Below are 27872 nucleotides of genomic sequence, written 5' to 3'. Positions count from 1 at the left end.
CTCTTTCTCGCTCGCTCTTTAAAAAAAAACCCAAAAAACTCATCTCTTTTCCTTTCTAAAATAGATTCAAATAAATAAAATATTAGTATAACAGATATGAAATTATCTGTTAGCAGAACGCTATATTGAATTGATGTGTGTTCATAGCATGAATCCCTGAATCTAGGGAATGAATGCAACACGTTGTCAATTACAAAAAATATAATTTCAGCTCAAACCTTCAGAAAAAACGAACATTCAAATGATATATAGTGAAAGAAATATTGAATGAAACGCTCCTCTCCCCAAACCTCTCTACTCCGTGGGGTTACGCGCACGTCGGCCCCTCCCACTCTTACGTCCGAGCTGCGGCTCGGCGTGACGCTGCGTCGCTATGGTTACAGTAGGAGGGAGAAAATGACACCGCTTGTGAATCACATGGAGCGAGTTCGGTAACGCGGAGATGTGAGTATGAGGCGGAAAAAAAGTGTTTCAACTATAACTTACTACTGTGCAAAGTGTTAATATGATGCAGTGTATAGCAAGGGAGGTAATCGTGCATTTATTTGCAGCAGCGCTTTGTGTAAATCCGGCGGAGGTCGGTGGTGTGTGTGTGTGTGTGTGTGTGTGTGTGTGTGTGTGTGTGTGTGTGTGGAGTTCAGTACAGTTTACATAGAGCTGAATGTCAGCGCTAATCGGTTGGATGAAATCCTGACTCTGACTGTATGGAGAGTGTAATAAAACCCTGTACATGTGCAGGGTTTGGTGCACAGGGCAGAGCGGGTCCGCTGTGTGTTTTTACACAGTGTGGATATTCGGGCCATTTTTGTTTTTTGCAGACAAAGCAGGCGAAGCAGCTCGCGCCAAGTCAGCACCGCGTTCACACAGAGCAGGAGAGCTGCTTTAAATCCTTGCTGCTTTAACGCGCGCACGCACGCACGCAAGCGCACACCCACGTACGCGCGCACGCACGCGCACACGTGGATTTTCGTAGTGTTTTGAATATATAACTTTGAGGGCGCGGTGTCCACGGAATAGAAAAACAAGTGATTTTTGTCTTTCTAAAAGCAGTGCATTTGTTAATTTATGCAGCCAGATGAGATGTGCATCATTTGTTTTACATGGACATAATAGACGAATAAAAAAATAATAATCATAATCAGTTTTATTTTTTTTTATTTATTTATTTATTTTTTTTACATATTTGCCTTTATCTGGTAATAGGAACGTCCTAAGCCATATATCCAATTATGCAATAATAATTTCTTCTATGTCTAAATAAATTGATCGTTTTTTTAAATGAAAGTTTTAATGTGAATATTTAGCGAAGGTTTTATTTCCCGTGCACTTTAGCGAAATGCTGATTTTCTACGCACTCGTGTGCACACGTCGATCACACGCAAAATGCAAAGCGTGTTCCTGACACGCCTCATTTGCACGCAGTTACGCCCACAAAACTCCCTCATAGTTCAAGTGCAAGAAATAGCTGGGAGCAAGAAATGACTCATCAGGGGAAAAGCCTAAAAATAGAATCGTAAGAATTGTATTTTGACCCACTTCCATGCCAAATATTTTATAATATATAATAATAACACTAATACTAATACAACTTATAATATGCTTTTGTCAGCTCTGCACAGAGCGACCAGTCTTCCCTCTGTTTACATTCTGGCATTTCTTTTTTTGTCACAGTTGAATTACTACTTGTATATTCTTACGTGATGTGTTAATACTTAAGTGATCATACACTTTAATTAATGTCAATAAAATAAAACATTTTGACAAAAGTCTCTCGATGGAATTCTTAGTCTCCGACCGGGAAAACCACGATTAGGATGTGAGACTACATGTCAAGTCAAGTTTATTTGTATAGCGCTTTTCACAACAGACATTGTCTCAAAGCAGCTTTACAGAAAACATGTGATAGAGATTACAAACACTTCTATAGATTGCTCTTGATAAAGGCGTCTGTTAGACATTGTGACATTGAAGAGAATAATCCATTTAAATTCAATAGTATATTCCAGATATGAAAATGCAACAATTCACACAGATGAGATATTACTTTCACTTTTTATTTTTATTTTTATTTCACACTCTTTAGGACATAAGATAGGAGCATTTAGGATTTCCATGAATGTCTTGTCTAAATGTTTGTATGAATTATTTACAAATAAATCCATTTATTAAATTACAATTATATTTTTCGATTGCGAAATGAACTCCAATGCGTGCGCTTACATTGCAGGGTGCTAATAATTTTGTTAAACGTGTAACTGCTGTATTGCTTCGCATTTGGGTGGCATTGTGAATTTTTGTATAATGCTGTTTTATTTCGGGTCATTAAGTCGACTGTTTACTGCTCCTGAAGTAACTCTATCCTGTTGTGTTTGTGCACATTTATAGCTATCATGTTAACGGTAAACAAGCACAGAATATCCTGATCATTGGGATAAAACGTAACCGTCGTTAGTAATTGGGCTTCAAAAAGATTTAAAAAGAAATTGTATGATCACCTGAATGATCTAATTCCACTTAAGTCTCATAAAGATTATATTACAAGTTTAAATAAGAAAATGTAGTGTATTAGCAGCCATTTAATGCTAATTACTTTGGTCTTCTACTTGCTATACATTTATGAATAGCAGCTAGTTTTAGCTCAGGTAAAGCTTCTAGCTCATTTTGAGCTGTGCTTATATGCACTCTTTGCCCACGGTGATGCCTGAGTCGATCACAGTGGAGTATTCGAATACATCTCATCTTATAGATAATGCTTTTAAGAGAATTTCTGTCACCATTCAATAATATAAGCTTTTAAATATCATTGAAACAAGAAGAGATAGTAGTCAGTTATAGTTCGTATTATTTGGCTGAGTTTTAACTAATGCCTCGCTGATTTCTATTAACTGTCAACAGCAGTAATAGTTGGGGTGGTGGTATCAGGACAAATAGTCACTAATATAAGCATTTGGTTAATGTTTAGATGCCAAATTAGTGTTAATTTTTCTTGTAACCTGAGTGTGAGTAAATATTTTAGGGTGGCAACCACCTGGATGTTTCAAGCATTGTGTTGAACTGGTTTTCCAATAATTGCTAGATTATCGAGTTCATGTTGTGTCACTTTCCAGTAAACACCATCCCTGTGAGCTGAGCACAACAGGTTAGCTTTTGTTTTTTGGTCTGTATCTTCTATTGTGTATCTACTTTGACTTGTGAATGCGGATCAGGTTAATTAGAGGATAATTTCTTTACACTGGTGATTGTGATAGTTTTAGACAGTAGATTTAGTTAGACAATACAAAAAAATTATATGGTGTGTGTTTACAACGAACATTATGGTGTTAACCCATTAAACCCATACACTGAGGCTGGTAAGGTAGACCAACCAACATTTATGTACGTGGTACTTGTTTTGTCGGCATTCTTCTGTTTTATAGAATAACTCTTGTTTAGCAGCCAAGAGATACGTTGCAAACTTTAGTATGAAATTAAATTAGAAAAATATTTCTTGAGTAAAATAATGAATTTTTAATGTTATGATAATGTTTATGTATAAAATAAAAATGTTGGTTTTGATACCAGATATTAAGTCAAATATTATTTAGAGTTAATGTGCTATAAAGTTAACACTTCTTTAATTAAAACTTTATATATATATCCCTCTTTGATATCCCTCACTGTAGTATTTTTAGTCTGGCACAAATGTCTAGTTTAAACACAACAGCTTTGATTGTAAATTTCTGAGCCAATATCCATTCATCATTTTCTGTTTATCATGTAATATTCATTCACTTTGTAAAAAGACCATAAAATACCTTTGTGTGCTCAGTTGCATAGACTGGCCCAATTTGCTGAATGATTTGCCCTTTTTAAGGGTTTTGTAAGGCCATGATATGTCAGTAATAAGATGATGCCAGCATGTTCACCTTTCAAAAGCAAAAACTTGCCATGCAAGTCCAGCCAATGTCATGACACAAGTGCTAATCTGTTGATGGTGATTCTGCATTTAGCTCATGAGCGTTTCTCCCGTGGAACATCTAGCACCTTTGTTAAATGGCAGTGCCCCAGCTGATTAGCTCTCAGCTTCGAGCCAGGAAGGTGTGTGGTTTCTCACACAGCTTCTGCTTAGGCCAAGCAGGAAAAGGACAGGTTTCCTCCTACCTGCCACTGGCGTTTTGTGGTCCCCGAGCATTGGAATGTTGGAAAGCGTTACTCTTGGCACATGATGGAAAAGCATAACCCATGACGTTAGCTGCCACCATGGGAAAAGGGGTGGCTTCCTCCATTGATAGGCAGAAAACTCCACCTTTATTAGGAAAACACGAGCAGGGCAGCTAGAACATTTGGACATAAACAGAGAATATGTATTGGAGGAGGTGTAGCATTGCATGCTGGCACACAATATTATTGTGGACCTTTTTCCATTACAGACTCTTGCTGTGTCACAGGCTACAAGAAAGATAAAAAAACAATAACAAATGCTGTTTGAAGTCTTTTAAAGCAAGTAGGAACTGTTTAAGCATTTTATAAAAAAATACTTCCTGCTTGTCCTTTTGACAGTGTATGTTACATAATTCAATATATTTTGCATACTTTGTAACCTTAAGGTTCATCAGGATTATGTAGTATATTGGTATATTTTTTAAATATCAGAGTTGAATATTGTAACTCGTAGCAACAAAGCCATGCTGGAGGGTGTAACACTGTGAGTATGTACCAAATAATAACATGTGCTTCATACCAGAAGCAAGAGTAAGAACATATAATTCTAGTTGTCAGTCAGACTGCGCTGTAGATTTCAACTTGCCAGGTAGGTCCTGTTTGTTTTATTTGTATAAAATGTAGAACTGCTTTGGAGAGAAGAGAAGAATGTGCACGTAAGGCAGTGACTATGTGAGTGTGCTGAGCAGTGACTACACAAGTGACCTTGTTTACAAACCCCCTGCATACCTTATGTACGTCTGGAGAATTAAAAACAGCATCCACTAAATGGCACACCAGGGACAAAACGTCTTTGTCTGGCAGGATTCCATGTTGTGGTCGTTCCATGATGTGCTATTTTCAAATATAAAATTGACAGACATCTAAAAGTACTTACAAATTTGGATGATGCAGAAGTTTGGTAAAGGAAACAGACTTTCCAGTGGGTTTGAAAGCCGTACTTCAATTCGAAATACAGATTGTTGTAAGTTTTGTAGCTTGTTCAATTGCTGAACTGCCATCACTGCTTAAAATATTGAATTCCTATTTTTTAAAGAATTGATGCAAGTAAAACACACAATCCAGCCATCTTGCACAATTACACTTGAAGGGTGTAGAGGTGTGCAACATGGTTTTTATAATTTCTAACCTCGCCTATTCCATATTTATTTAGTTTGTACCTGCCTGTGATGCATTATATGGCCAAACGTATTACCGCCACCCGTACAGTATCTCACGAAAGTGAGTACAACCCTAACATTTCAGCAACCATTTCAGTAGAACTTCTCAAAGGACAATACTAAAAATGAAACTTGTATATACTTTAGTTAATGTGCAGCCTGTATAGCAGGAGAGGGTTACTGTCCTCTAAAAATAACTCAACATACAGTCATTATTGTCTAAATAGCTGGCAACAACAAGTGAGTACATCCTAAGTGAACATATCAAAACTGTGTCCAAAGTGTCAATATTTTGTGTGAGCACTATTGTTATTTAGCACTGCTTTAATCCTCCTGGGCATGAAATTCACCAGAGCCATAATATTCACAGAGCTGCAGGATGTTAGGCACATCGCTTATCCACCTTTTAATTTGACCTTTCCTAAAACCTTTTTTGTTGCACTTTGTATCTCAGCACCTGTCTGAAAAGCTCTGAGAAAACTGTCTCCACACAATTCAATGGCCAAGGTGCACAAAAACCTGTTACTGTGATAATATAAAAATTGTGTAGAGGTGTGATTTAATTTTTTCCTGTGTTTGTTTGAGATTGTGCAGATTATTCTATTGGATGCTCCCTAGTGAGTTACCACAATGCAGGCTTTTTATATAGTTTTTTTTTACTGGGTTAAAATGATTCGGCTTTAAATTATTCCATAATTGTGCAAAATTATTAATTTAATTACGCTATAAATATAAAATGTTTAATGCATGTGTCTATTGTGTGATGTGTCATCAGTGCTATTGATGCCTTTCAATTTAAATGCTTATGTGTGCAGCCCAGGCTGCCATTTTTTCCCTGGTTCTTGCACCCCCTGTTTGGAAGTGTAAAATTGTCTGTGACAGCAGATAAACTACAGTATAAATATACCCATGCTGGTGCACACACACGTACACACATTTTCACACACACAAGAGGCAGGAAGCATATTGTTTTGAACAGGAGGTTTATTACTGGGGTATGATGAGGTAGTTGCCTCTGTTTAGCTGCATCTGCTTTACCGAGTGCTTGTCTGCTTCAGGAAACATCTGACATTTTTAAAGAATAATTAGCAAAGAGTGTTTAATGGATCGTATGCAGGGTAAGGCTACAGTTTTTTTTGTTTGAGCTTGGGTACATTTATATTGCTTGGAGAATGGACATTAATGTTCTTTCTCATAGTATTATATGTTTACTGTGTTGTTCTTGTTAAGGTTGTAGTTTCCTGTAACACATTACTTCCAAAGCTGGAAGAACAAGGTAGAAATTTTAATAGCAAACTAAAAGCTTTGTAACATTTGGAATATTTTGTTTTTGGGAATTGTTTTCAATCCTTTATTGAAGAAACCTGTCTTGTGGTAATTTAGGTAACAGGTAATGTTTCTACAGCAGTAAAAGCTGTTTTTGCATTTATTTGCCTGGGAGTACGTGTCTGTCAAAAGTGTAAACACACTACCACACTAAAAGAAGCAGTTCACCATATTCATAAGAAGGAATTACAGTTGGTATGACAAGCCCAAACGTCTTTTTTTGTGAACAGCAAAGTAATAGATACAGAAGATAGTTCTGTGTAGTTCCGCTACATGAGAGCGAGTGATAGAAAGTGGAGTGATCGCGGTGTCAACACGCTCCTCAGTGATCTCTCAGGCCAGCACACAGATACACAATGAAAGGAAATGCTTTCTGTCGGGATTCTGCCAAGTTCCGCCACCAGCGGGCCAGTCTTATTGTGGGAATTGCTTTCTCTAAGCATCATTTGCATTTATCTTAGAGTAGAACTCCAAGCTCTGTCCTAAAGATAAACACAGGGATTCACGGGGTCAATGAGAAGCCCCAAAGCCCCAGCTCACATTAGATCTATTACTACTTATAGGAACCACTAAAACGTCTTATTAGGTGTGTGGTTTTTATTCCTTGTTATTTTTCATCTCCCTGGGATAGGATAAGGTTGTCCTCACGGGCAAGGCTTGACTTCAGATTAATATGCAGAAAGCAACTGCCATTTCTGCATGCCTGCCCTTATGTACAAACAGTTTATGAATCAGTTTGAAGTAAAAACAAATAGCTTTCAAATGCGCACCAAAATTGAGGGTCCAAAAAGACTCACTGGGGGGGACTCCTGAAAAGGCTGTTTATTTTTATGCAGATAGTGTGTGGAGATGCACGTAGACATCTCCCATGAATGAGTGTGGGATGCTTCTAATTCTTGGGTTGCTAAGAGGAAGAATGTAGTCATGGTCATAGATATAGTAATACTAATATACAGGTGACTGGGAAGTTGTAGACATTGATAATGTTTAATAAAGAATTCAAATCGGAAAAAAGTTTAAAATATATATATAAAAAAAAAAAACATGGTTTACATTTACATTTTACTTTTGCTGCATTTAGCAGACACCCTTCTCCAGAGCAATGTACAAAAGTTGAGTCTCTAGCAATGAGTAAATCTACACTGGCAGATTAGAAACTTAATATAAATTATCCTACAACTCTGTTGAGGGTTTTTTATTTTAACAAAGCAAACTTGGACCCAAAGAGAAGGTGTGAGCAGTCGAGCAGTGTTACAGGATCTCAGACAGCATGGTGCAGTGCGAGGTGTGATGAGGTCTCTGAGGTAAGAGGGTGCTGGTTCATTTTTGGCCTTGTAGGCAAGCATCAGTGTTTTGAATCTGAAGCATGCAGCTATCAGAAACACCTGGGATGATCAGCAGTTCTGTTTTGCTAGAGTTGAGCTTTAGTTGATGAGCACATCAACTATCAACTATGAAGCTATGTCCGCCAAGCATGCTGAGATCCCAGCAGAAGCTGTGGTATCTGAGCGAGGGAAAGAAAATATGAGTTGAGTGTCATCAGCATAGCAGTGGTAAGGAAACCCATATGAGGATATGACTTCACCAATAGAGTGGGTATAGAGGGAGAAGAGGAGGGGACCAAGTACTGAGCCTTGTGGGACACCAGTGGAAAGTCTGTGTGGGGCAGATGTGGACCCACTCCATGTTACCTGGTATTAGTGACCTTTCAGGTAAGAAGCAAACCATTTCCATGCTGCTTCACGGATACTGAGGCTTCTGAGGATAGACAAGAGAGTCTTGTGATTGAATGTGACTGTGTTGAATGCTGCTAAAAGGTCAAGGAGGATGAGTAAAGATGACAGCTTGGCTCTCATGTGGAATGTACCAGTTTAAAGCCAGACTGGTTTGGATCATTAAGGTTGTTCTGTGAGAGGTAGACAGACAGTTGGCTAAAAACAGTGCGTTCCAGAGATTTAGAAAGAAAGGAGAGAAGTGATACCAGTCTGTAGTTGTTGATGTCTGATGGATCCAGAGCAGGTTTCTTCAAATTGGTAATAACCCTCGCTTACTTGAAGGTAGATGGCACCTGGCCAGATGTTAAGGACCTATTGGTGATCGTGGAGATGAAGGCAGGAGGTCTTGTAAGATGGTCTGAAGCAGAGTTTAAGGGATTGGATCCAGAGGGCAGGGCTCATATTCTGTTACGTTTAAGAAGCTTGAAAATGAAGGAGTAAGGGACTCCTGGCTGTGTTGTGTAGTCATTGTTGAGGAGGAAGTGAAGGTCTGGCATATTTCATTAATCTTCTTATCATAGAAGAAGGCAAAGTCTTCAGCAGGCAGGGAGGATGGAGCAGGTGGAGCAGTGGTGTTGAGAAGTGAAGAGAAGATGTTGTAAAGCTTACGAGGATCTTGAGGGAGGCCTCAAGCTTTTCCTTGTAGAAGGCAGTTTTAGCAGAAGTCACATCCGAAGAAAATTTGGTCAGGAGTACACAGTAATATGCGACGTCTGCGTCATTCCATTTCCTCTCTGCTAATATGAGTTCTCCGAGTGCTGCGCAACACTATTGACAGCCAGGGGGTGGGAAAGAAGTCTTCTTGGGTTTTGTGGTCGAGGGGCATGTTTTACATGATCATATTGTTTTGCAGGGTGTTTATTTATTTGGATACAGCAATTCTTTAACATATGTACAAGAATATTCAGTTTATTATTATGCATATAGGTTATTTTTATAGGTCAGTTTTTATCTACACCAGATAAAGTGTTGATTATTTTGTTTTAATATATTGCATTATTTTATAACAAAATCATGATTGACAGGTTATTCTGCTTAATTTACTTATCAGAGGAATTTCTGAGATAGGAAATGATTTTGTCGTGTATGAATACAGAATAAAGAAACTTTTATTTTCATTCAGTCAAGGCTATGTAAAGTTTAAATGATGCTTTGTCAGAATAATTGATTGTTCGAAACGGTTTTAGATTTATCCACTATACCTGTAGCAGTTTCATACCTTTATGGTATTTGAAGTGCATTTGGGTTTACTGTGAGATGTTCTGGCAACTTACAAACACACGAAGAGTGTTTCTAAAAGAGAAGAATTATACTGACTTTTAGCTTAATTTACAAACAGCTTTAACTGCCAAATTAATGGGTGGCACAATGTCACAAACCAGTAGCACTGCCACCTCACGGCCTCAGGGTCCCCGTATTATTCTTAAGCTCATGTTTGAAATATGTGCTGAGTTTAATGATCATTTTGTATAAAATTTTGGGTCCTCTGGTTTCCTCTAGCTGCCCAAAAATACGAAGATAGCTGGACTGGATAAGCTGAAATGCCCACAGGTGTGAATGTGTATCTGCATGGTGGAGAGGTGGCAAAAGTACGCACATCCTTAATTTAAGTAGACGTATAGATACTCATGTTCTAAAATACTCTGGTAAAAGTTAAAGTACTGACTATACTTTTTTACTCAAGTTAAAGTAAAGAAGTTTGGGCTGTGACAAGTACTTAAGTAAAGAGCCATTACTACTACCTGTTTTAGTGTCACGCTGGTAACTGGAACTCACCACATATCAATAAAAGGGCTGTCAATCGATTAAAATATTTAATCGTGATTAGGCAAATGATTGTCATGAGTTAACCTTTTCATCTCAATTGCACATTTTTATCTGTTCTTAATGTACCTTAAATGAACACAAGTTTTTAATACTATAATCAACATGGGCATGGACAAATATTGATGCTTTATGCAAATGTATGTTTATTATTAATGAAACCGAATACTCAACATAGAGCATAAAGACAAAATATTATTTATCAAATGTAATTAATTACGTAAATCATCATCAGGACACCAAACTGAACCTTTGCTGTTTCCACATGGACAGTTAATGAGGTGATACCGGAAAAACTGTACCTCATAACTTTCATACGGATTGCATAATCAGAAAATATTTGTTTGTGTGTGAATGGTATTATGAGTGTTATTTTGTTATTATGAGTGTATACAAATAAAAGTAGACTCTTTACATATTTAAACAATGTATTGCTCTTATCTGTATAATAATAAAATACTTGTTTGTCTCTGCGTTATGAGGGGAAAAAAGCCACAAAACGTGCCGGGACGTTTGTCGAGTCAAGTCAAGTTTATTTGCATAGCGCTTTTCACAACAGACATTGTCTCAAAGCAGCTTTACAGGATTTAACAGTTAAGGTGAACGATGTGTATTGATCCTTGATGAGCAGCCATGGCGACTGTGGCAAGGAAAAACTCCCTTAGATGAAATGAGGAAGAAACCTTCAGAGGAACCAGACTCAAAACGGGAACCCATCATTTGGGTGAAATCAAGAGTGGGATTGAAGTCTTTAAACAATACAGAACACTGGAGAGTGTTCCAGTGTTACTGCGGTCTTGTACAGTCATTTGAACTTATAGAATCAGGAGCAATTCATAAAATAGTTACATTTTTTCGTTCATCATAGATCCAACACCAGTTTCTCCATGCCACTCAAAGAGGTCCAATGTCAAAACTCCACAAGAAGTGGGATCAAAATGGCTCTGGTATGTCTCTAGATGGTTCGGGATGTTTGCGGGGTCGGCATCTACTTTTTTAAAGGTCCATAATCTTCATGAGGTTTGAAGTGACTGGAGCTGGCGCAACCTCAGGATGCCTCGGGATGGTTAGAGAAAGAGATGCAGTGGAGAGGAATTAGCGTAGCTGCTATTCATGATATTAACAGCACAAGTTGATAATGTGCATTTGATCAGATGTACTGGAGCACAAGGTTATGATATGTTATATGTGTTATGTGTAGGCCTTGCTAAAAAGATGCGTTTTTAAACTGCACTTAAACTGGGAGAGAACACTGTCAGAAAGACTATTCCAAAGTTTAGGAGCTAAATGTGAGAATGTTCTACTACTAGAAGTCTGGAGTTTTGAGATCTCAGGGAGCATGACGGATTGTATCGTGTTAGAAGACTGGAAAGATACATGGGAGCCAAACCATTTCTTGTTTTGTAAGTAAGTAGCAGTAGTTTGTTGTCAATTCGAAACTTAACAGGTAGCCAGTGTAGGGATGATTTCGGTTATATGGTCATATTTTCTCAACCTTGTGAGAGCTCTGGCTGCTGCATTCTGGACTAACTGTAGCTTGTTTATTAATGGTGCAGGACAACCACCAAGTAATGCATTACAATAGTCCAATCTGGAGGTCATGAATGCATAGACGAGCTTCTCTGCATCAGATATAGACAATATGTTTCTTAGCTTAGCAATATTTCTAAGGTGGAAGAAGGCTGTATTTGTAATATGGTTGATATGATATTCAAAAGACAAGTTGCGGTTTAAAATAACTCCCAGGTCTTTTGCTGTTGAACTAGTAGTTACAGTAAATCCTTCTAAATGCAGGTTAAAATGCTGGAGCTTCAGTGTACTGGTTTTTGGACCAAATCTCTGTCTTATCAGAATTTAACATTAGAAAGTTATGAGTCATCCAATCTTTTAATTCTTTGACACACTCAGTTATCTGAGCCAGTTGAGCTGTATCGTCTGGTTTCGATGAGATATATAGTTGGGTTTCATCAGCATAACAGTGGAAGCTAATCCTATGCCTTCTAATAATACTTCCCAAGGGAAGCATGTATATTGTGAAAAGCAGGGGTCCTAGAACTGAACCTTGTGGCACCGTGTAATTTACTTGGATTAACCTGGGTAGCTCTCCATTTAAGACTACAAAATGGTAATGATCAGACAGGTAGGATTTAAACCACCTTAATTCCTGTCCCTGAATGCCGATGTAATTTTGTAAGCAATCTAGGAGAAGTTCATGATCTATAGTGTTGCAGCAGGTGGTCATTAATTTTTACATTTTAAACATATTACTTTTGTAGGCTGTTAATAATCATTGTGATAAACATTATAGCCTTTTTTCTCCAGTGTCTGTCTTTTTGAAAAATGAATGAGAAAAGTGTCTACTTTTTTGTCAACTTGAAATAGAATACAGAAATGATGTTGATTTTAATTTCAGTATCCTTTTCACTTTCTTTTACATCTTTCTCTCATTAAACTTGGGCCATGTACGGCATTATTATGTATTCATGTGGGTCATTCCCAAGTGGATCCCAAAGTTACGATAGTTTGACGCGCAGCTGGGATGAGCGTATGGAGTAAAGTTGTTTCAATGTGTATTTTTTTCTGTTTCAAACAGCGATTTTAGTAATAGAAGCATGTCTTCCAAGTGCCCAAGTTTGTCTCCTGCTTGAAGAGTTTAGAACAGAAAATGAAAATTATAAATTAGCATGAAGCAAAATAAAACTGTCACAGTAGCATCTCAGACTTACGATACTTTTGACTTACGATGGGGTCGTCGTACTGTATCTCCATTGTAAGTAGAGGACTATATCATATATATATAATTTTGTATATAAATGTATAACATTTTTAAATTAAAAAGAGATAAAGAGATAAAATTGCCCTAAAAAATTGCTTTTTTTATTCAGGGGCCTCATTGAAACTTTCTGATGTGTAGTATACTGAATTGATTAAGCATATATCCATTTAGTTAAGTCATTTAAACATCTTGATAAAAGTCTGACATTTACTGTTTAAAGAAATCACATTTGCTAAGATTTAGATGTGTTCAGTAAGGGAGACTGTTTTTACCTACTGTTTTTACCATGATGTTTACAGAAACATAACCTAGGCAACATCAGAAAGCAAATCAAAACCTCTACACTATGTTCTTTCAGTGAAATACATGTATTGTTTCTTAAAGTTTCTTACAAACAGTGTACTTGGCATTTTAAATTACCAAGCAAATGTATCTGTTGCAGTCTTTAGTGGAATGCAACCTAAGTTACATGGTTTATATTTTAGAGAAAAAAATGTTTTTCTGCTTTGGCTATCTGGCAGAATTCAGTGACATCTGACTGGTTTTTCCAGGCTACTACACAGATTTTGCATATGCGAACACAAATTTGAAATATGGTTGTAACTAATTTTTACACAGCCGTTTTAATCTTGCTCACCTGTACGATGAGATTGTATGTCAGATCATCTTAGATTTATATCAACTGGTACGGGAAGTTCATGCTTTGTAATCTGCTGAACATGACGTTCGGCATTTAGTTGTGTTAGATTATAACAGGACTGACAGAATGATCTCACTGTTTCCAAGTGGTTTGCATTAGTCAAACTTCTGTTCTTTGTGCGCCCTCAGGTACAGCAGGTCAAAAGTGATAAAAAATAAAGCCATTTAAATCTATACTAAATCATCCCCAGGTTACCTGCATTATACTGCATGTGCTATTTTGTTTGAGTGAGTGAGTGAGTGAGTGAGTGAGTGAGTGAGTGAGTGAGTGAGTGAGTGAGTGAGTGAGTGAGTGAGTGAGTGAGTGAGTGAGTGAGTGAGTGAGTGAGTGTGTGTGTGTGTGTGTGTGTGTGTGTGTAACAATCCCTAAAATCTTTTAAGAAATGTGAAGACAATTAAAACTGATTTTGAAGTTTGTCAACAAACTTCATCTAACTCACTTTTAACTGTACATAACTCAGCATGTATACAAACAATTTTCAGTGAGTCAACAGATTTGGAATCATGTTCTCACATCTTGTGCTCTGGAATTTTTATTTTATGCCACCATGTTCTTGTGCAATATGCAAATATGTAAAGGTTATTCTTGTCAATCATCATTAAAATCAGGTTTTCAGCAACAACAGTAGCCACATGAAACATGAAAATGGCAGTTAGACATGCCTGTAAGAGTTATCACAGGACCATTATAGCAGATAAGCCTGTTAACTCTTTGATTTCTTGTGTGTATGTGTGTGTTTTTCCAGACATAAGTTTTTTATGTATGTGTGGGTGTGGGTGTACACACACACACACACACACACACACACACACATATATATATATATATATATATATATATATATATATATATATATATATATATATATATATATATATATATATATATACTGAATATATATATATATATATATATATATATATATATATATATATATATATATATATATATATATATATATACTGAATATACACATTTTTAGATGTGTTAAAAACTTATTTAAATAAACACAGTTGCAAGTTATTTGAAATGCCTCCAAGCATAAAGGGGCCTTTCAAACATGAGGACGCTCTTTTCGGAGAAGGAGTCTCTGGGAACTTTGTGGGAATAAATTTTCAAATGCCAGACCATACTGAGTTACACTGACATAGACTACATCTACATTTTCACACAGGCAATTATTTAATCCTGTCATGAAAATGGCAGTCATCCAGGGCAACTTCTACATGTTAAAGGATACTCCTATTTCAAAACAAGTCGTCCCCATGTCTCTGGGTTATCTTAAACATAGTGGCTTTCTTCATTTCAGCCTTAGCTAAATTTATTAGGTGGCAGCTGGTGGGGTTAAATTTAGAACACAGGTGGCCATGAAAGCCATGGTGGCCTGTAGATCAAGCTCCACAATCAAGAGGCCTGGAGAAACATGAACGAACAATGCAGGCCTAGGCCTCAGCCCTTTTTCTGTCAAACACAGGTTCACACCTACAGCCCAGCAGCTTGATCTCTTTCTTTGAGTGTCTTTCAGTTGTTTGTAGTCTTTTGTTTTGCTTTCAGTGAATGCTGTTGGAAGCTGCTATGTATTCTAATGCTGTGTATAATGAAGCGTGTGGTTTTGGTATTTTTGGAAGAGCTGGCATGCATTTCAATTATGTGCTATTTATTAAGTGTGATTTGATGGCATGTGCTGGCTTTGATATTAAAAATGGCATGAGTGAACACTTAAATAAATGTTATGTGATCTAAATTGTGAAAAAGAAAACTCTTTTCACACTTAAAAAATGCTGGTTTTATATGCTGGTGTGTCTTGTGTGAACCCTCTATTGTAAACAAGTAATTTTATATATGTTTAGAACCTTTTTTCATCTCTTCAAGTGTGGTTGACATGGTTAGTCTGCCTCTGGAAGCTTCTTATCTGCCTCGTGTTCCTGATTAAGACCTTCTCCATGCTTCTGTCCCACTTATCTCTGAAAGCCTCTTCAATGCCATGTCTCACATAGCTTCTGTAGGTTTGTTTTTAGTGTCAGTTTACCTGTGCATAGTTACTTTTTTTCTAATTGTTAGATTAATTAAAATGTAAGATAACTTTCAGTTGTTAGACAGTTAAATTATATAGTGCCTTACTTATATGTCTCTAGATAATTGCACCTGGCAATCATATAAATGTAAAGTTATGCTCTGTTTGAGTGTGTGTGTGTGTGTGTGTGTGTGTGAGTGAGTGAGTGTGTGAGACAGAGAGAGCGCGAGAGTGAGTGTGTAAGACAGAGAGAGAGAGAGAGAGAGAGAGAGTGAGTGAGTGAGTGAGTGAGTGAGTGAGTGAGTGAGTGAGTGAGTGAGTGAGTGAGTGAGTGAGTGAGTGAGTGAGTGAGTGAGTGAGTGAGTAAGAGTGAGAGTGAGTGAGAGTGAGTGAGAGTGAGTGAGAGTAAGTGAGAGTAAGTGAGCGTGAGTGTGTGTGTGTGTGTGTGTGTGTGTGTGTGTGTGTGTGTGTGTGTGTGTGAGAGAGAGAGAGAGAGAGAGAGAGAGAGAGAGAGAGAGTGAGTAAATGAGTGAGTGAGTGAGTGTGAGTGAGTGAGAGAGTGTGTGAGAGACTGTGTGAGAGAGAGTGAGTGAGTGTGTGTGAGAGTGAGTGAGTGTGTGTGAGTGAGTGAGTGAGTGAGTGAGTGAGTGAGTGAGTGAGTGAGAGTGAATTGTATCACACTTGTAAAATGCCACATTTCGTTGCTTCTCTGAGGCAGATGGTTGATGTTAAACCAAAATATTATCACTTGTGCCAAAGTTACATAAACCGCTTACCCTTCATAATGCCACTGGCATGCAAGCTTCCACTTAAATATTGTTGCTTGTACCCCATCCGTGGCTTCTGGGAAAAAGCGTTGCAGGTAACCTTGTATATTAACTTGTTTACATCAAGAGGAGCTTCACAGCAGGATCACTTTAACGATGTGAAATGATTCACAAAGAAGGTTTTCATGATTCACAGGTGTGTCCTCTGGGTCTTCTGTACCAAATGCTTTTTTCCTTTACTTCCCTACTGTTAAGAACAGGAGCTCCAGAATATGATTAAGATAAAGATTTTATATATACTGTTTATATATAAATATAGTAATGGAATGAGAGTAAAAAAAAACTCTTTTAGAACATTAAATAAGTGCAGAACTGAAGAAAGTCAGGGGAAATCGAATCACATTGTCATTCTACTTACTTGCAAATTGTCCCAAATCCAACATCCTTGTGAAACTTATAACAGTTGGAATCAGGACTAGGGTTAAGGTTACAAAAATGTAGCATTAGTTTTGTTTTGCTTTAATTGGAGGTGTTTCTGTTGAAAATACAGTTATTACTATTAAACTATTTAATTGATCACTATCCGTTACTTCTATGTATTGCATTATTTCTATTTTCTAAGGTTTTGGAGAAGAAAGATTTGAAAGCAAGTTAACACGATATTAGTAATAGACCTGGTGCATCTGAACATGATAAATATTCAAATACAGTCTCTCTATTCCTTATTATTTATAGAGATTTAATTTTCAGAGTGGGCTGGATGGGTCCCCAGGGGTCTGTGAATCGTAGCCAGGGGGTCTGTGATTTTTTTCTGTTATTCCACTGGTGGAAATGGGTTGTATGACTAAAAAGTTCAGAAATAAAGCATCAGATTTATGTGTGGACATTCTTTAGCTGGTTTGTTAGATATACTTAAAAATAAAAAAAGGGGTTAGGTTAAAGGGCAGTTCCTGACTAAAATGTTTTAGATCCTTAACAAAGTGTGTGAGTGTGTGAGAGAGAGACACAGGGGAGGAGGAAGAGAAGAGAACGAAAGTGTGGTTTGTTGACAGAACTTTATTTCGACGACCATAGCCGGAGCTTGTGCGTCAGTGCGAAGAGGTGAAGGGGAGTGAGGTGAAGGGGGGCGATGGAGACCTGCCACTCGGACTAAGAGCATTAGAGCGCAGGTGGTGGTGGTGACATTATAGCAGCGCGTGCTGTCAGCGTCACACGCGCGAGCAGGGCAGCTCGGACCGGTTCAGGGCAGACGCGCGCGATCGCTCTGCGCACTGCACGCTGGCAAGAAGGTGCGCGCCGCCGCCGAAGGGGAAACACGAGCCGATATTTCTCGATGACATTTCGGCTTACTGCTTCGCTTTAACGCGCTAATACCTTATACAGACACATGTGTCGGCGCAGTGCGAGTCGTTTGGAGCGAGTTCTTGTTCTCTGGGGTTTTTTTTGTATCAGGAAGCTAATACAGGTGAGAGGGATCTGTTAATTTCTTTCTCTAGAAGTTGTGAAGTTTTGTGTCTTTTGTTTGGTAGTTTTGATGACCCTTTTTTTCAGAAATTATACAAAGAAATTGTACCCAAGTCACTTCAAGTGGGGTTTGTCTTCTAAGTCATTCTGCATATTCTGTATCTTATTAGAAGGGAATGTTTCATCAGGAAGGTGTAACTCTTAGTGCAGCAGCACACCGCACGGGACGTCAGAAAAATCACAGAAAGACTACAGGAAGACTGCAGAAGGACCACAGAAAGACTACAAGAAGACTGCAGAAAGAGCAAATACACAGCAGTGTGAGAAAAGTGCAGACATTTGTACAGTAAATACACAGGACAGAGGTCAAACAGGAGTGTGCATATACATTCAGACAACATACCCCCTCTGGATGGAAGAAACCAGTGTCTAAACTGCTGGCACTATTCTATCATTTCATTTGTGTAGAAAAACAACGACTAAAATGCCTTTTAAAAAGTGAAGTGAATTTTGTGTTGCTCTGAGCATGGCAGAAAACATTTAAAACTCCAAGCAAATGAAAAGCTTGATGTTGTAGCTGGACTAGACTCTTGGGTGCTGTTTGTTTGGGGTTAGTGTGTGTGCAGGAAATTTGCTGCTTATTTATGCTGATTCCTAGTGAATAAAATGAAAACTGACAAGGAGCCCTCTGTTTTTTTTTCTGTCTTCTGCAGCTCTTTTCCTCATCCACTTGAATGTTGATGGAGTTCTTGCAGGGCAGCGGTGACTACTGCCACGCCCAACATTGTAAAGCCTGAACCCAGGTGACACTGTCCTGTCTCTACCCGCCGAACAGAAACACCTTCACTGCCTGCCGCTCTCTGGCCCTATCGACTCCTGATCGCACCAAACACCAGATGGGTTAAGGGAGTCTGTGAATCAGGGCTACTGGACAGTGCTCCACCCTGCTCCAGCCCATGTCTCATCCTACTAGCGTTTCAGAGAAACAGGCAACTGTTTTTATTCATACTGTTGGATAGCAGGAGCTGCCTGAGGTGTTCCTTTGTGATAGAAGATCGAGCATTGCACTATCAGACTGATAGAGTGGGGCTGCTAGTGGGTGTGTTACCCACAGGACACTGGCTCAGGTCACAGTGTGGCTTGATCTCAGACATGGCCAGGATGAATCGACCGGCCCCTGTTGAAGTCTGCTTCAAAAACATGCGCTTTCTGATCACACACAACCCCACCAATGCCACTCTGAGCTCCTTTATAGAGGTGAGAGATGGTTACGTATATAGTGATGGGTGATAAGATGAAATATATAGTGATGGGTGATAAGATGAAAAAAATCATAACATAATTCACAAAAGCATTTCTACAATTATTATGATATATATAGGTTTGTGAACAATTTTCCAACTAAACAAGACAAGGAACAGTATAGAATGAAGTATACACAATTCAAATTCTAACATCAAATCTTGCCTCAGAGAGTTCAATTTATAATAAAAAAAAACTTTAGCGAAACAATGTTGACCTCAAAGAAGTGTGTTGTAATATATTTTTTATAATGATTTTTGTATCACCCATATTAAACAAACGTATTACAACTAACATTTGTTTGAATAAAACTAATACTATTTTAATGAAATTCAAACAATTGTTAGTTGTAATACTATTTTAATGAAATTACTCCTTATGAAGAAATTATGAGGGGGAGTGGTGGCTCCAGCGGTTAAGGCGCTGGGTTGCCGCTCGGAAGGTCTGGGGTTCAAGCCCCGGTATTGCCAAGCTGCCACTCTTGGGCCCTTGAGCAAGGCCCTTAACCCTCTATGCTCCGGGGGTCCCTTACGAGGGAAATATCAAGGTCCGTGACGTCGGAGTGATGTGGGGCCGCCTTCCTGTGGGCTCACCACCTGCAGGAGGGGCCGTAAGGGACGGTGCTGTGAGGATTGGGCAGCAGTCGAAGGCGGGGGCCTGCTTAGACTGCTGCCCCCGTGACCCGAATTACGGATAAGCGGGAGAAAATGAATGAATGAAGAAATTATGATTTGATTATTCTAGTATGTATTTTCACCTTCGTTTGCTTCTTAATTTTGTAGGATCTAAAGAAGTATGGTGCAACTACAGTGGTGCGAGTGTGTGAAGTAACATATGACAAGACACCACTGGAGAAGGATGGCATCACGGTCATGGTGAGTGCTATTCTGTGCTGTATAATTCTGTGCTGTAGAAAGCTGCTCCATTCTGATTTTCACCATTCACTATGCATGTTCTAAGTATCTACTCCATTAACCTCACTGCTGAAACTGCTACCTACATTATATAGCTAAATATATGGTGGTTTGTGGATATCTGACCATCAGTCCCATATTTTCTTCTCAAAACCTTTACCACAAATATTAAAGCAGCCAACTGTCTTTATTGTTCACTAAATCATTAAGATTTGCCATCGCTGAAACTACAAGGACCAATCATGTAAACAAAGCTTCAGCACATGGTTGGTGTGGAAGAACTTCAGTAGTGATCTGCATTATAACTAGGGAAATAACTAGGGAGATCAGTTATTCATTTTTTATTCGTAGCGTTCAGTATTATCGTTCCATAATAATAACCAGGGGGGAGATTTCAAGCTGTAGTGGATTCCGCTTGTTGTGGACACTGTGTGTTTATGATAACCACTATTTACTCGGGTACTATACAATGTAGACACTAAGCATTTTCTGACACGCAAAATCAATATGATTAATGAACACAGGACACACATGGCAGTCATCTTTCCATTTTGCATACGCAATGTTAAAAGAAAGTATAAACTTTTATCTGAAGAAAGTATGTCTCTCAGCTGTTCAGAAGCGGGATTCCCTCTGTGCTCTTCCTGTTAACGTCAGAACTGTCTCTTACACCCTCCTCTCCTTGCTTTTTACTACCTTACACAATCTATTCACAATCTCTTGCTACCCATTCCTTCCATTCCTGGATGCGGATTACACAGCTGCAGTTAACTTCGGTCTGGATGGATTTTTACAGTTTGGTCATGCGCCAGGCTTTACTGTAACTATGTAAAAAAAAAAAAAAAAAAAAAAAAAAACAGTGCATGTGAGGCACACAACAGAGCAACGTTATATAAAACCGACTCCACAGTGCTGTTAGGAGAACACCAAAATCAAGATAAATTCACTTGGAATATTTATATACTAAGAAATGCTCAACTGATCATGGCTTAGGTAGAAGACTAGGTGTTTGTCATGTTACTGAATGTCATAAATATTCAAAACAGAAATAAATATGACAAAAAAGAGTAGGGTTTCATTTTTGGTCCTCTTAACGCTGGTGCCATCAGTAAAGGTTCATCGTGTTGCAGCCTATAGGTGATCATTTTATAATATAATATTGCACAAGTTTTAATGTATTTCTTAAATAGAGTAAATAAATAAGTTAATTTTAATACAGTAAGAAAAACATTTTACTGTATTTATTTAGAATATTTAGTATGTTCAATGTGACATAGCACATGATATTACTTTGTAATGCTATATAGCTTAAAACTTTGGTTTAAAGATTCTTTTGAGCATGTCCCTTTGAAAATTTTATACATATATATATATATATATATATATATATATATATATATATATATATATATATATATATATATATATATATATATACAGTATATATTATAATTTTGTTAATTTACAACCCCATTTCCAAAAATGTGTGTGCTGTGTAAAATGTAAATAAAAACAGAATGCATTCATTTGCAAATCTCATAAACTCATATCTTATTCACAGCAACTAATTGGGTTAATTGGCAACAAATCTTCATAACATAAAATTGCAGAAATTTCATCATCTACATTATATATCACCAAAAGATTTCGAGAATCTGATAAAACCTCTGTGCACAAGGAACAAGAGCAAAATATATGAGCATAAATTTATATTGGATACCTCGAGTGGTCTGGGTGGTGAACTGGCTTGCCTTGGGTTAGGGTTAGTTTGGTGCATCATGAAATGAACAATGCTACAAAGAAGACCTGTATTGTTGAGCAGGGGGGATTCCTGTATCAGAGAATGAAACATTCCTCTCCCAAAACTTCACCACCTGCTCTCCTTAGTTCACACACACACACACACACACACACACACACACACACACACACACACACACACACACACACGTGTGTGTGTATATATACATATATATAGTTATATACAATGTTGCAATCAAATTCTAAATTACCTTATTTTTTCTGTAAAATGGTACATATCTTTTTTTTTAAACATTCAACAAGTTTTCTATGTTTGGTTGTGCATGAAATATGGATTTATGACATTTAAAAATCATTGCATTCTATTTTTATTTACATTTTACTTATTGTCTTAGTTTTTTGGAACTAGGGTTGTAGTATTGTTGAGTTCATCATAGTTTTTATAGTTGTGTTTGAACTGAGGTTACCTGGGTCACACGTGTTGGCATACTGTCTTGGTTTAAAAAGAGGCATAGTGTTCTCTGAATAGCCCTATGATCTTTGGGTTTGTGTCTGACTGTCTGCCAGCTCCTATTTACGCACAGTTACTAGAGACTGGAAACACTACAGCAGGTCTTAGTAAACAGAGGAACCCTTGAAAATATGTCAAAGTTAATCTCTTAGTGTAGGGATAAAAATAGTTCCTGAGATTTAGTTGTTGAGTAGAAGTGTTTGTTACATGGTAGCACGTTAGCCTATCTCACCTTTCCCAAGTTAAATTATAAGTAATGATTATGACTGCAATAGGCAGTACTGTTAACTATTACTAACTATTACCTGAGATCTTTAGATAGCATTTCTTTGTATTCCAGTCTGAAAAAAGATTTTTTTTGAAGGGATGTGTAGCACTGAGACTCTGCATGTTTGAAAATGGAAATGTTTACTGATGGGAAACAGGTGCCCAAGGCTTCTCCCTTTCTTGTAACAGGAGAGTCCAGCTGCTGGAGAAATAGCAGGTATGTGATTCAGGGAAAATGTCAAAGCATTTGCTACAATTAGCCTGCAGGGTTGGGACTGGAGACCGACCTGCTTTCCCTGAGCATATACCAAGCACAACATGGCCTCTTGGAATTAATAGCTTACTGTGACACACCAGACAAGTAGGGGGAGATATTAAACACTTACAGGATTTAACTGTTATTTTTAACTCAAGAGCTGAGTGGGTAGTTACTGGTAACTGTTTACATTTATTACATAAGGAGGTTTTCTCCCACAAGTCTGAAATATGACTTTGTTCAAAACTACATTGTCACATTTTGTCATTTTATTCTCTACTGGTAGAAAAGAGCCTTTAGAAAATACTTGTGGAAGAACAACTTTCACTAATATCATAAATGCAAGTGCACACATTAAGAATTAAATTCGATCCTGTGTCCCAGACAATGTACGATGTACCTGTCATATTACATAAAAATCTTTTGAGGAATGTTATTTAGTAATATTTTGTCCTACTTCAGTTTATTTCCCTTTTTTAAATTGCATTTGTATATTTTGTTCTCCAACCTGTCAGATGTTTGTCATAAGCCAGAAAGTAGGTTAGAAAGCCAAAAAGCAGATGACTTGAATCACTCACCTTTGCTCAATATAACTGAATATAACATAAAAAATATGGATAAATATATATACTGCTTTAAATGCAAACATTTGTACATTCTGTAGCTAAAATCGATAATAATAAAAGAAATTGTCTAGACTGTCACCTTTCAGTCATTTAATTCCCCACAAAATAAGAGAACAAATTAATGAAGCAAATACAATCCAAAATTACTATAATACAAGACACCTTTACTCTTCTACTCCTGTTTGTCAATTTCTCACTCTTGGTTGGCTGTGTTTCCTGACCTCTTTTATGACTGCCAGGGCATGATGATCTTTAGATTATCTAAACTGGCATATGATGTATGCTTGCACCTAAAGGATTGTCGGTACAACTCACGGCAACTCTGAGAAATCACATTAAAAGTGCTTTTACCCCAAGACGGGGTAATAATCACGTTTTTATAATTTTAACAAAATATATTGTTCATTATTTAGTTAAATTACACCAGACAAAAGTGTTTTAACTGGTAAATGAATAGGAATAAATAGGAAAATAGGGATGCAATGCAGCTTGACATTCTAAGGAAGGCTCAGCCATAGAAATGCACAATAATTCTAATGTTCTGTTGTGTTTTCATTCCCTTTCCACATCAAAAACCCCCTGTAAGAAAGTGTGTTGGTTACATAAAGAATGTGATTAGAATTCATCTATGCTCATTTGATAGGTTTATGCAGGTATTATAATATTCACAATCACATATCTCATTGAGTTAGATTTTTCTCTTTAGCATGGCATTATCCTGCCATATCTGATTCAGTTCTCAGATTTGCTGCTAAACACTGTGGTGTCCTTGTTCCTGCTGGTGCTGACTGAAGTGGGAGAGACAGCAGCATGCGTGTTTGGTACAGTACATGCCATATTTGCCATGGCACAGCTTGTGAGAATCGCACTGGACTCATCAAAGACTTTTCACTGGTTGGTGTGATTTAGATACAGTAGAGAGTCTGTTCACTCAGAGGTTTGTGATAGACCTCTTTCTGCAGATAACATGTTCCCAAAGCACAGACTATGGTTATAGCTGTCAAGCCCTCCCCTATTTTCAACATTCTTCCTGTTGATCTGCTTAAATGCCTTATTACATTACATTCACTAAAAACAAAAGCCAGATCTTGTCAGTTGTTTATTGTAAGTAATGATTGTTTGACAGGGCAATTTTTCCCTCTGTGCAGGACTGGCCATTTGATGATGGAGCTCCTCCTCCCACAAAGATTGTGGATGACTGGCTATCGCTGCTAAAGAATAAGTTTTGTGAGGACCCCGGGAGCTGTGTGGCTGTTCACTGTGTGGCTGGACTTGGCCGGTTAGTAAAAACTGGTGAACAAAATCTTTTGTTTCATGGAAGTAAATACAAGCCAGAACTGTGCATTTTGAGAGTTGAGATGATGGAAGTATTGTTAAGACATCATTGTAACTATAGCATTAGCACAGGAGATTCATTCTAATTTTAAATTTAAATATCAGCAGCATATAGGTGGAACTCAAAATTCTCATCCTGAAAGGGGTCAACCCTAAAAGCCATTCTATTCAGAAGAAAGCCTGGTGTGTTTGGAGATCCAGAGTTCCAGGTCAAACTCTTTGACTTTTATACTGGGACTAATTATCAGAAAAAAATATTTTTTTGTTTCTAACAAAATACCCCAAAGCATCTGTCTAAGGAGCATAGTGGCCATCCTGCCAAGGATTAGTTCAGGTTCGTTTAATGTGCTTCATTAAACCATGCCAAGATAAACTGCTTGCTCAGATTCACTCAACTGATACTAATTCCAATTTATTATTGGAGGCACCGGGATTGACATCTGATCATGAAATGGGAATTTGTTGTTAAGTACCTCTTTTAATTACAGAAAGGAAATTGTGAAGTCATTATGATTTTGAAGCAAGAAAACTATAATATAACTATGAGTACAGGTGACAATCGTCTTAAACCATGAAAATAACTCAAGTTCATGGCACCTGTCTACCCCTTTATATGTCTCTCTCTCTCTCTCTCTCTCTCTCTCACTTTCTCTCTCTCTTTCTCTCTCTCTCTCTCTCTCTCTCTCTCTCTCTCTCTCTCTCTCTCTCTCTTTGTCGGTCTCTCTTGCTTTACTGTGACTCTCTGAGGCACCAGGCTTTCTGACGTAGTTTGATGGCCCTGTGGGAGCCCTCTGCACATCTTGACATAGAGCCAATGTTTGCTTTACTTGGGCAAGTTTGTTATGCTGTTGATCTGTAGAAGGCCTGTTTGGGTTGGTATTCACTGGATACACTGGAAAGTCAGAGCTTTGAGCCAAGTGGTAAAAGTAGATTTCTCAGACTAGAATGACTTTGTTTTCTAAGAAATCTCTGTAATTTTTAGCACCCTCTCACAAAAACCCTAGCCCTAGTAAGACTACTCCGGCCCTGACCAAGCTATTTTAAGCATATTTATCAGATTTCTTACTTTAATTCGTGAGCAGGCTTTGTCTCCTTGTAAACGTGAATTTGACTTTTGTACGATGGAGTCTGTCCACTTGCTTAAGTGTTGTGTCAGACTGAAGAACTCATTTCTCATATTCACCAGGTGATAGCTGCGCCTGAGACCATTCATTGTCTTGTGTCTCTTTAGCAGTTCATCAAGCATTTTCTTATATATTTCTGTGTTCCAGAGCTCCAGTTCTTGTGGCCCTGGCACTGATCGAGTGTGGAATGAAGTATGAGGATGCCATTCAGTTCATCAGACAGTGAGTGCACACTAGACACTGCATGACAGGATTGTAATTTACTTTGCCATTGGAAGTACAGCCTAAAATACAAGTACAGAATTATTACATATTGATTGTTTTTTATAATAGAAAACGTCGGGGTGCCATAAACAGCAAGCAGCTGACCTACCTAGAGAAGTACAGGCCTAAGCAGAGACTGCGCTTCAAAGACCCACACAACCACAAGAACAAGTGCTGCCTCATGTGAACGAGTCTCAGCCCATCTGCCACTGAAGGAATGAATTAATTTGTGGGTGAAACAGGACTAATTCCACAAACCTCATGCATTTTAATTGTTTCACTTTTACTATTTGGATGGACTTGACCCCGCTTTAATCTATGTGAGACCCCTAAGTGTAAGGGCTTCGTGAACTCAGGGCTGTGAAAGACAAGCCTTTTGATATTGATCCTAAGTGTCTCACAGACGGTATTACATGTATATTCGTGCGCACACACACACACACAAACACGCAAACACAAATACATGCAGTATGTAAACAACCAGCAAGATCTTCAGCACACAATCCAAAGATAATCTTTGCTTCCTTTGGACAAACATGATTTAATTTATGGAAGACTGCTACCAAAATTGCTTGTTTATATTGTATCTTATTAATCATGTATAGGTTGAATTAAAGCACAGCATTTCTCTTTTCTTTTCTTTTATGTAATTTTATTTCCAGACTTGGGTTTCTAGTCCCACTTTTCTGAACCTGATTTTGGCAAAGAATGATTTATTTGTGGTGGCTAGTGGCTGTGTTTTTTTTTTTTTTTTTTTTACTAGAGCTATATTTTACATTGTGATGTGAACTACTTTGGGATTAGAACACTGCACCATTAGAACTTTGTATAAGAGTACGCTGGATAGATGGTAAGAAGCACACTTTATTGGCTAGTTTTCAATAGGACACCAGTTAAAAGCTCAATTTCAGCCCTGCTTGTGGCTTCCTATTTTGTTTATTATGTAAGGGTGATGTACTGCAAGTGTCTTTGCAACTCACTGTTTGAAAAATTGTGCTACCATGGAAATAGGAAACAAGTCAAACCAGAAATGTGTATTAGGACAAAAATCTTTTGGGTCTTAATGATCTCAGTACTGAGGTACTTCACATTCTGGAATACGAGTTAAAAATGTGATTTAATATTTTTCTGCCTTCTAAATCAGAGGCACATCCAATTTTGTTCATGGTCATTGCTATTGAAGTAATAAAGTAATTTTTAAAAAATTGTGATTTATTCTGCTTGTTAATATTTGTGGATCTTGATCTACATCAACACACGTAATAAGAAGTTAAAGTAGACATTCATGTTGAATGTGTTACATGTTTGGAAAGGAGGAAATGTGTTTATATGCTTTACATACAGGCATATTTAGTAGAATGACAAAGCCGAGGATGCCACATTTAATGTGCACTCTACTGTCCACTTTAATAAAAAAAAAAAAACACATACATTCATGCAAATATCTACTCATGTGGCAACAAAGTGCAAATAAAAAAATTAAGAATCATGAATTGTGTGTCTGTT

At 37.7% G+C, this 27872-nt stretch overlaps 1 protein-coding gene and 1 long non-coding RNA gene across 7 annotated transcripts; one reads left to right on the top strand and one right to left on the bottom strand.

Moving 5' to 3' along the window:
• Positions 1–324: 324 nt before the first annotated feature.
• On the top strand, positions 325–27859 carry ptp4a3b (protein tyrosine phosphatase 4A3b). 6 transcript variants are annotated; one of them, XM_083555929.1, is made up of 7 exons: positions 17566–18007; positions 18195–18326; positions 18720–19263; positions 20091–20183; positions 24792–24922; positions 26250–26324; positions 26436–27859. In XM_083555929.1, the coding sequence occupies exons 3-7, from the start codon at positions 19159–19161 to the stop codon at positions 26551–26553; spliced, it is 522 nt and encodes a 173-aa protein (XP_083412055.1). In that variant the 5' UTR covers positions 17566–18007; positions 18195–18326; positions 18720–19158; the 3' UTR covers positions 26554–27859. The 6 variants fall into 6 exon arrangements, with proteins under 6 accessions (XP_083412054.1, XP_083412057.1, XP_083412056.1 ...); XM_083555927.1 differs by having other exon boundaries at positions 18177–18326; XM_083555928.1 differs by lacking the exons at positions 17566–18007; positions 18195–18326 and adding an exon at positions 325–444.
• Positions 22866–24090, bottom strand: LOC310734225. Its single transcript, XR_014535999.1, has 2 exons — positions 23592–24090; positions 22866–23518 (listed from the first exon to the last, which is right to left on the bottom strand). It is a non-coding gene; the product is annotated as an uncharacterized lncRNA (long non-coding RNA).
• Positions 27860–27872: the final 13 nt, after the last annotated feature.

Source organism: Silurus aristotelis (genome assembly GCF_946808225.1).
Source record: "Silurus aristotelis genome assembly, chromosome: 1".
NCBI classification, from domain to species: domain Eukaryota; kingdom Metazoa; phylum Chordata; class Actinopteri; order Siluriformes; family Siluridae; genus Silurus; species Silurus aristotelis.
The sequence above is the reverse complement of the archived record's forward strand: the minus strand, read 5'-3'. Positions and strand labels throughout refer to the sequence as shown.

Coding starts and splice junctions, on each gene's coding strand:
- ptp4a3b (XM_083555928.1), top strand. CDS start 19,159: ATGGCCAGGATGAATCGACCGGCCCCTGTTGAAGTCTGCTTCAAAAAC. Junction 20,184..24,791: donor AGGATGGCATCACGGTCATG/GTGAGTGCTATT, acceptor CCCTCTGTGCAG/GACTGGCCATTTGATGATGG. Junction 26,325..26,435: donor GCCATTCAGTTCATCAGACA/GTGAGTGCACAC, acceptor TTTTTATAATAG/AAAACGTCGGGGTGCCATAA.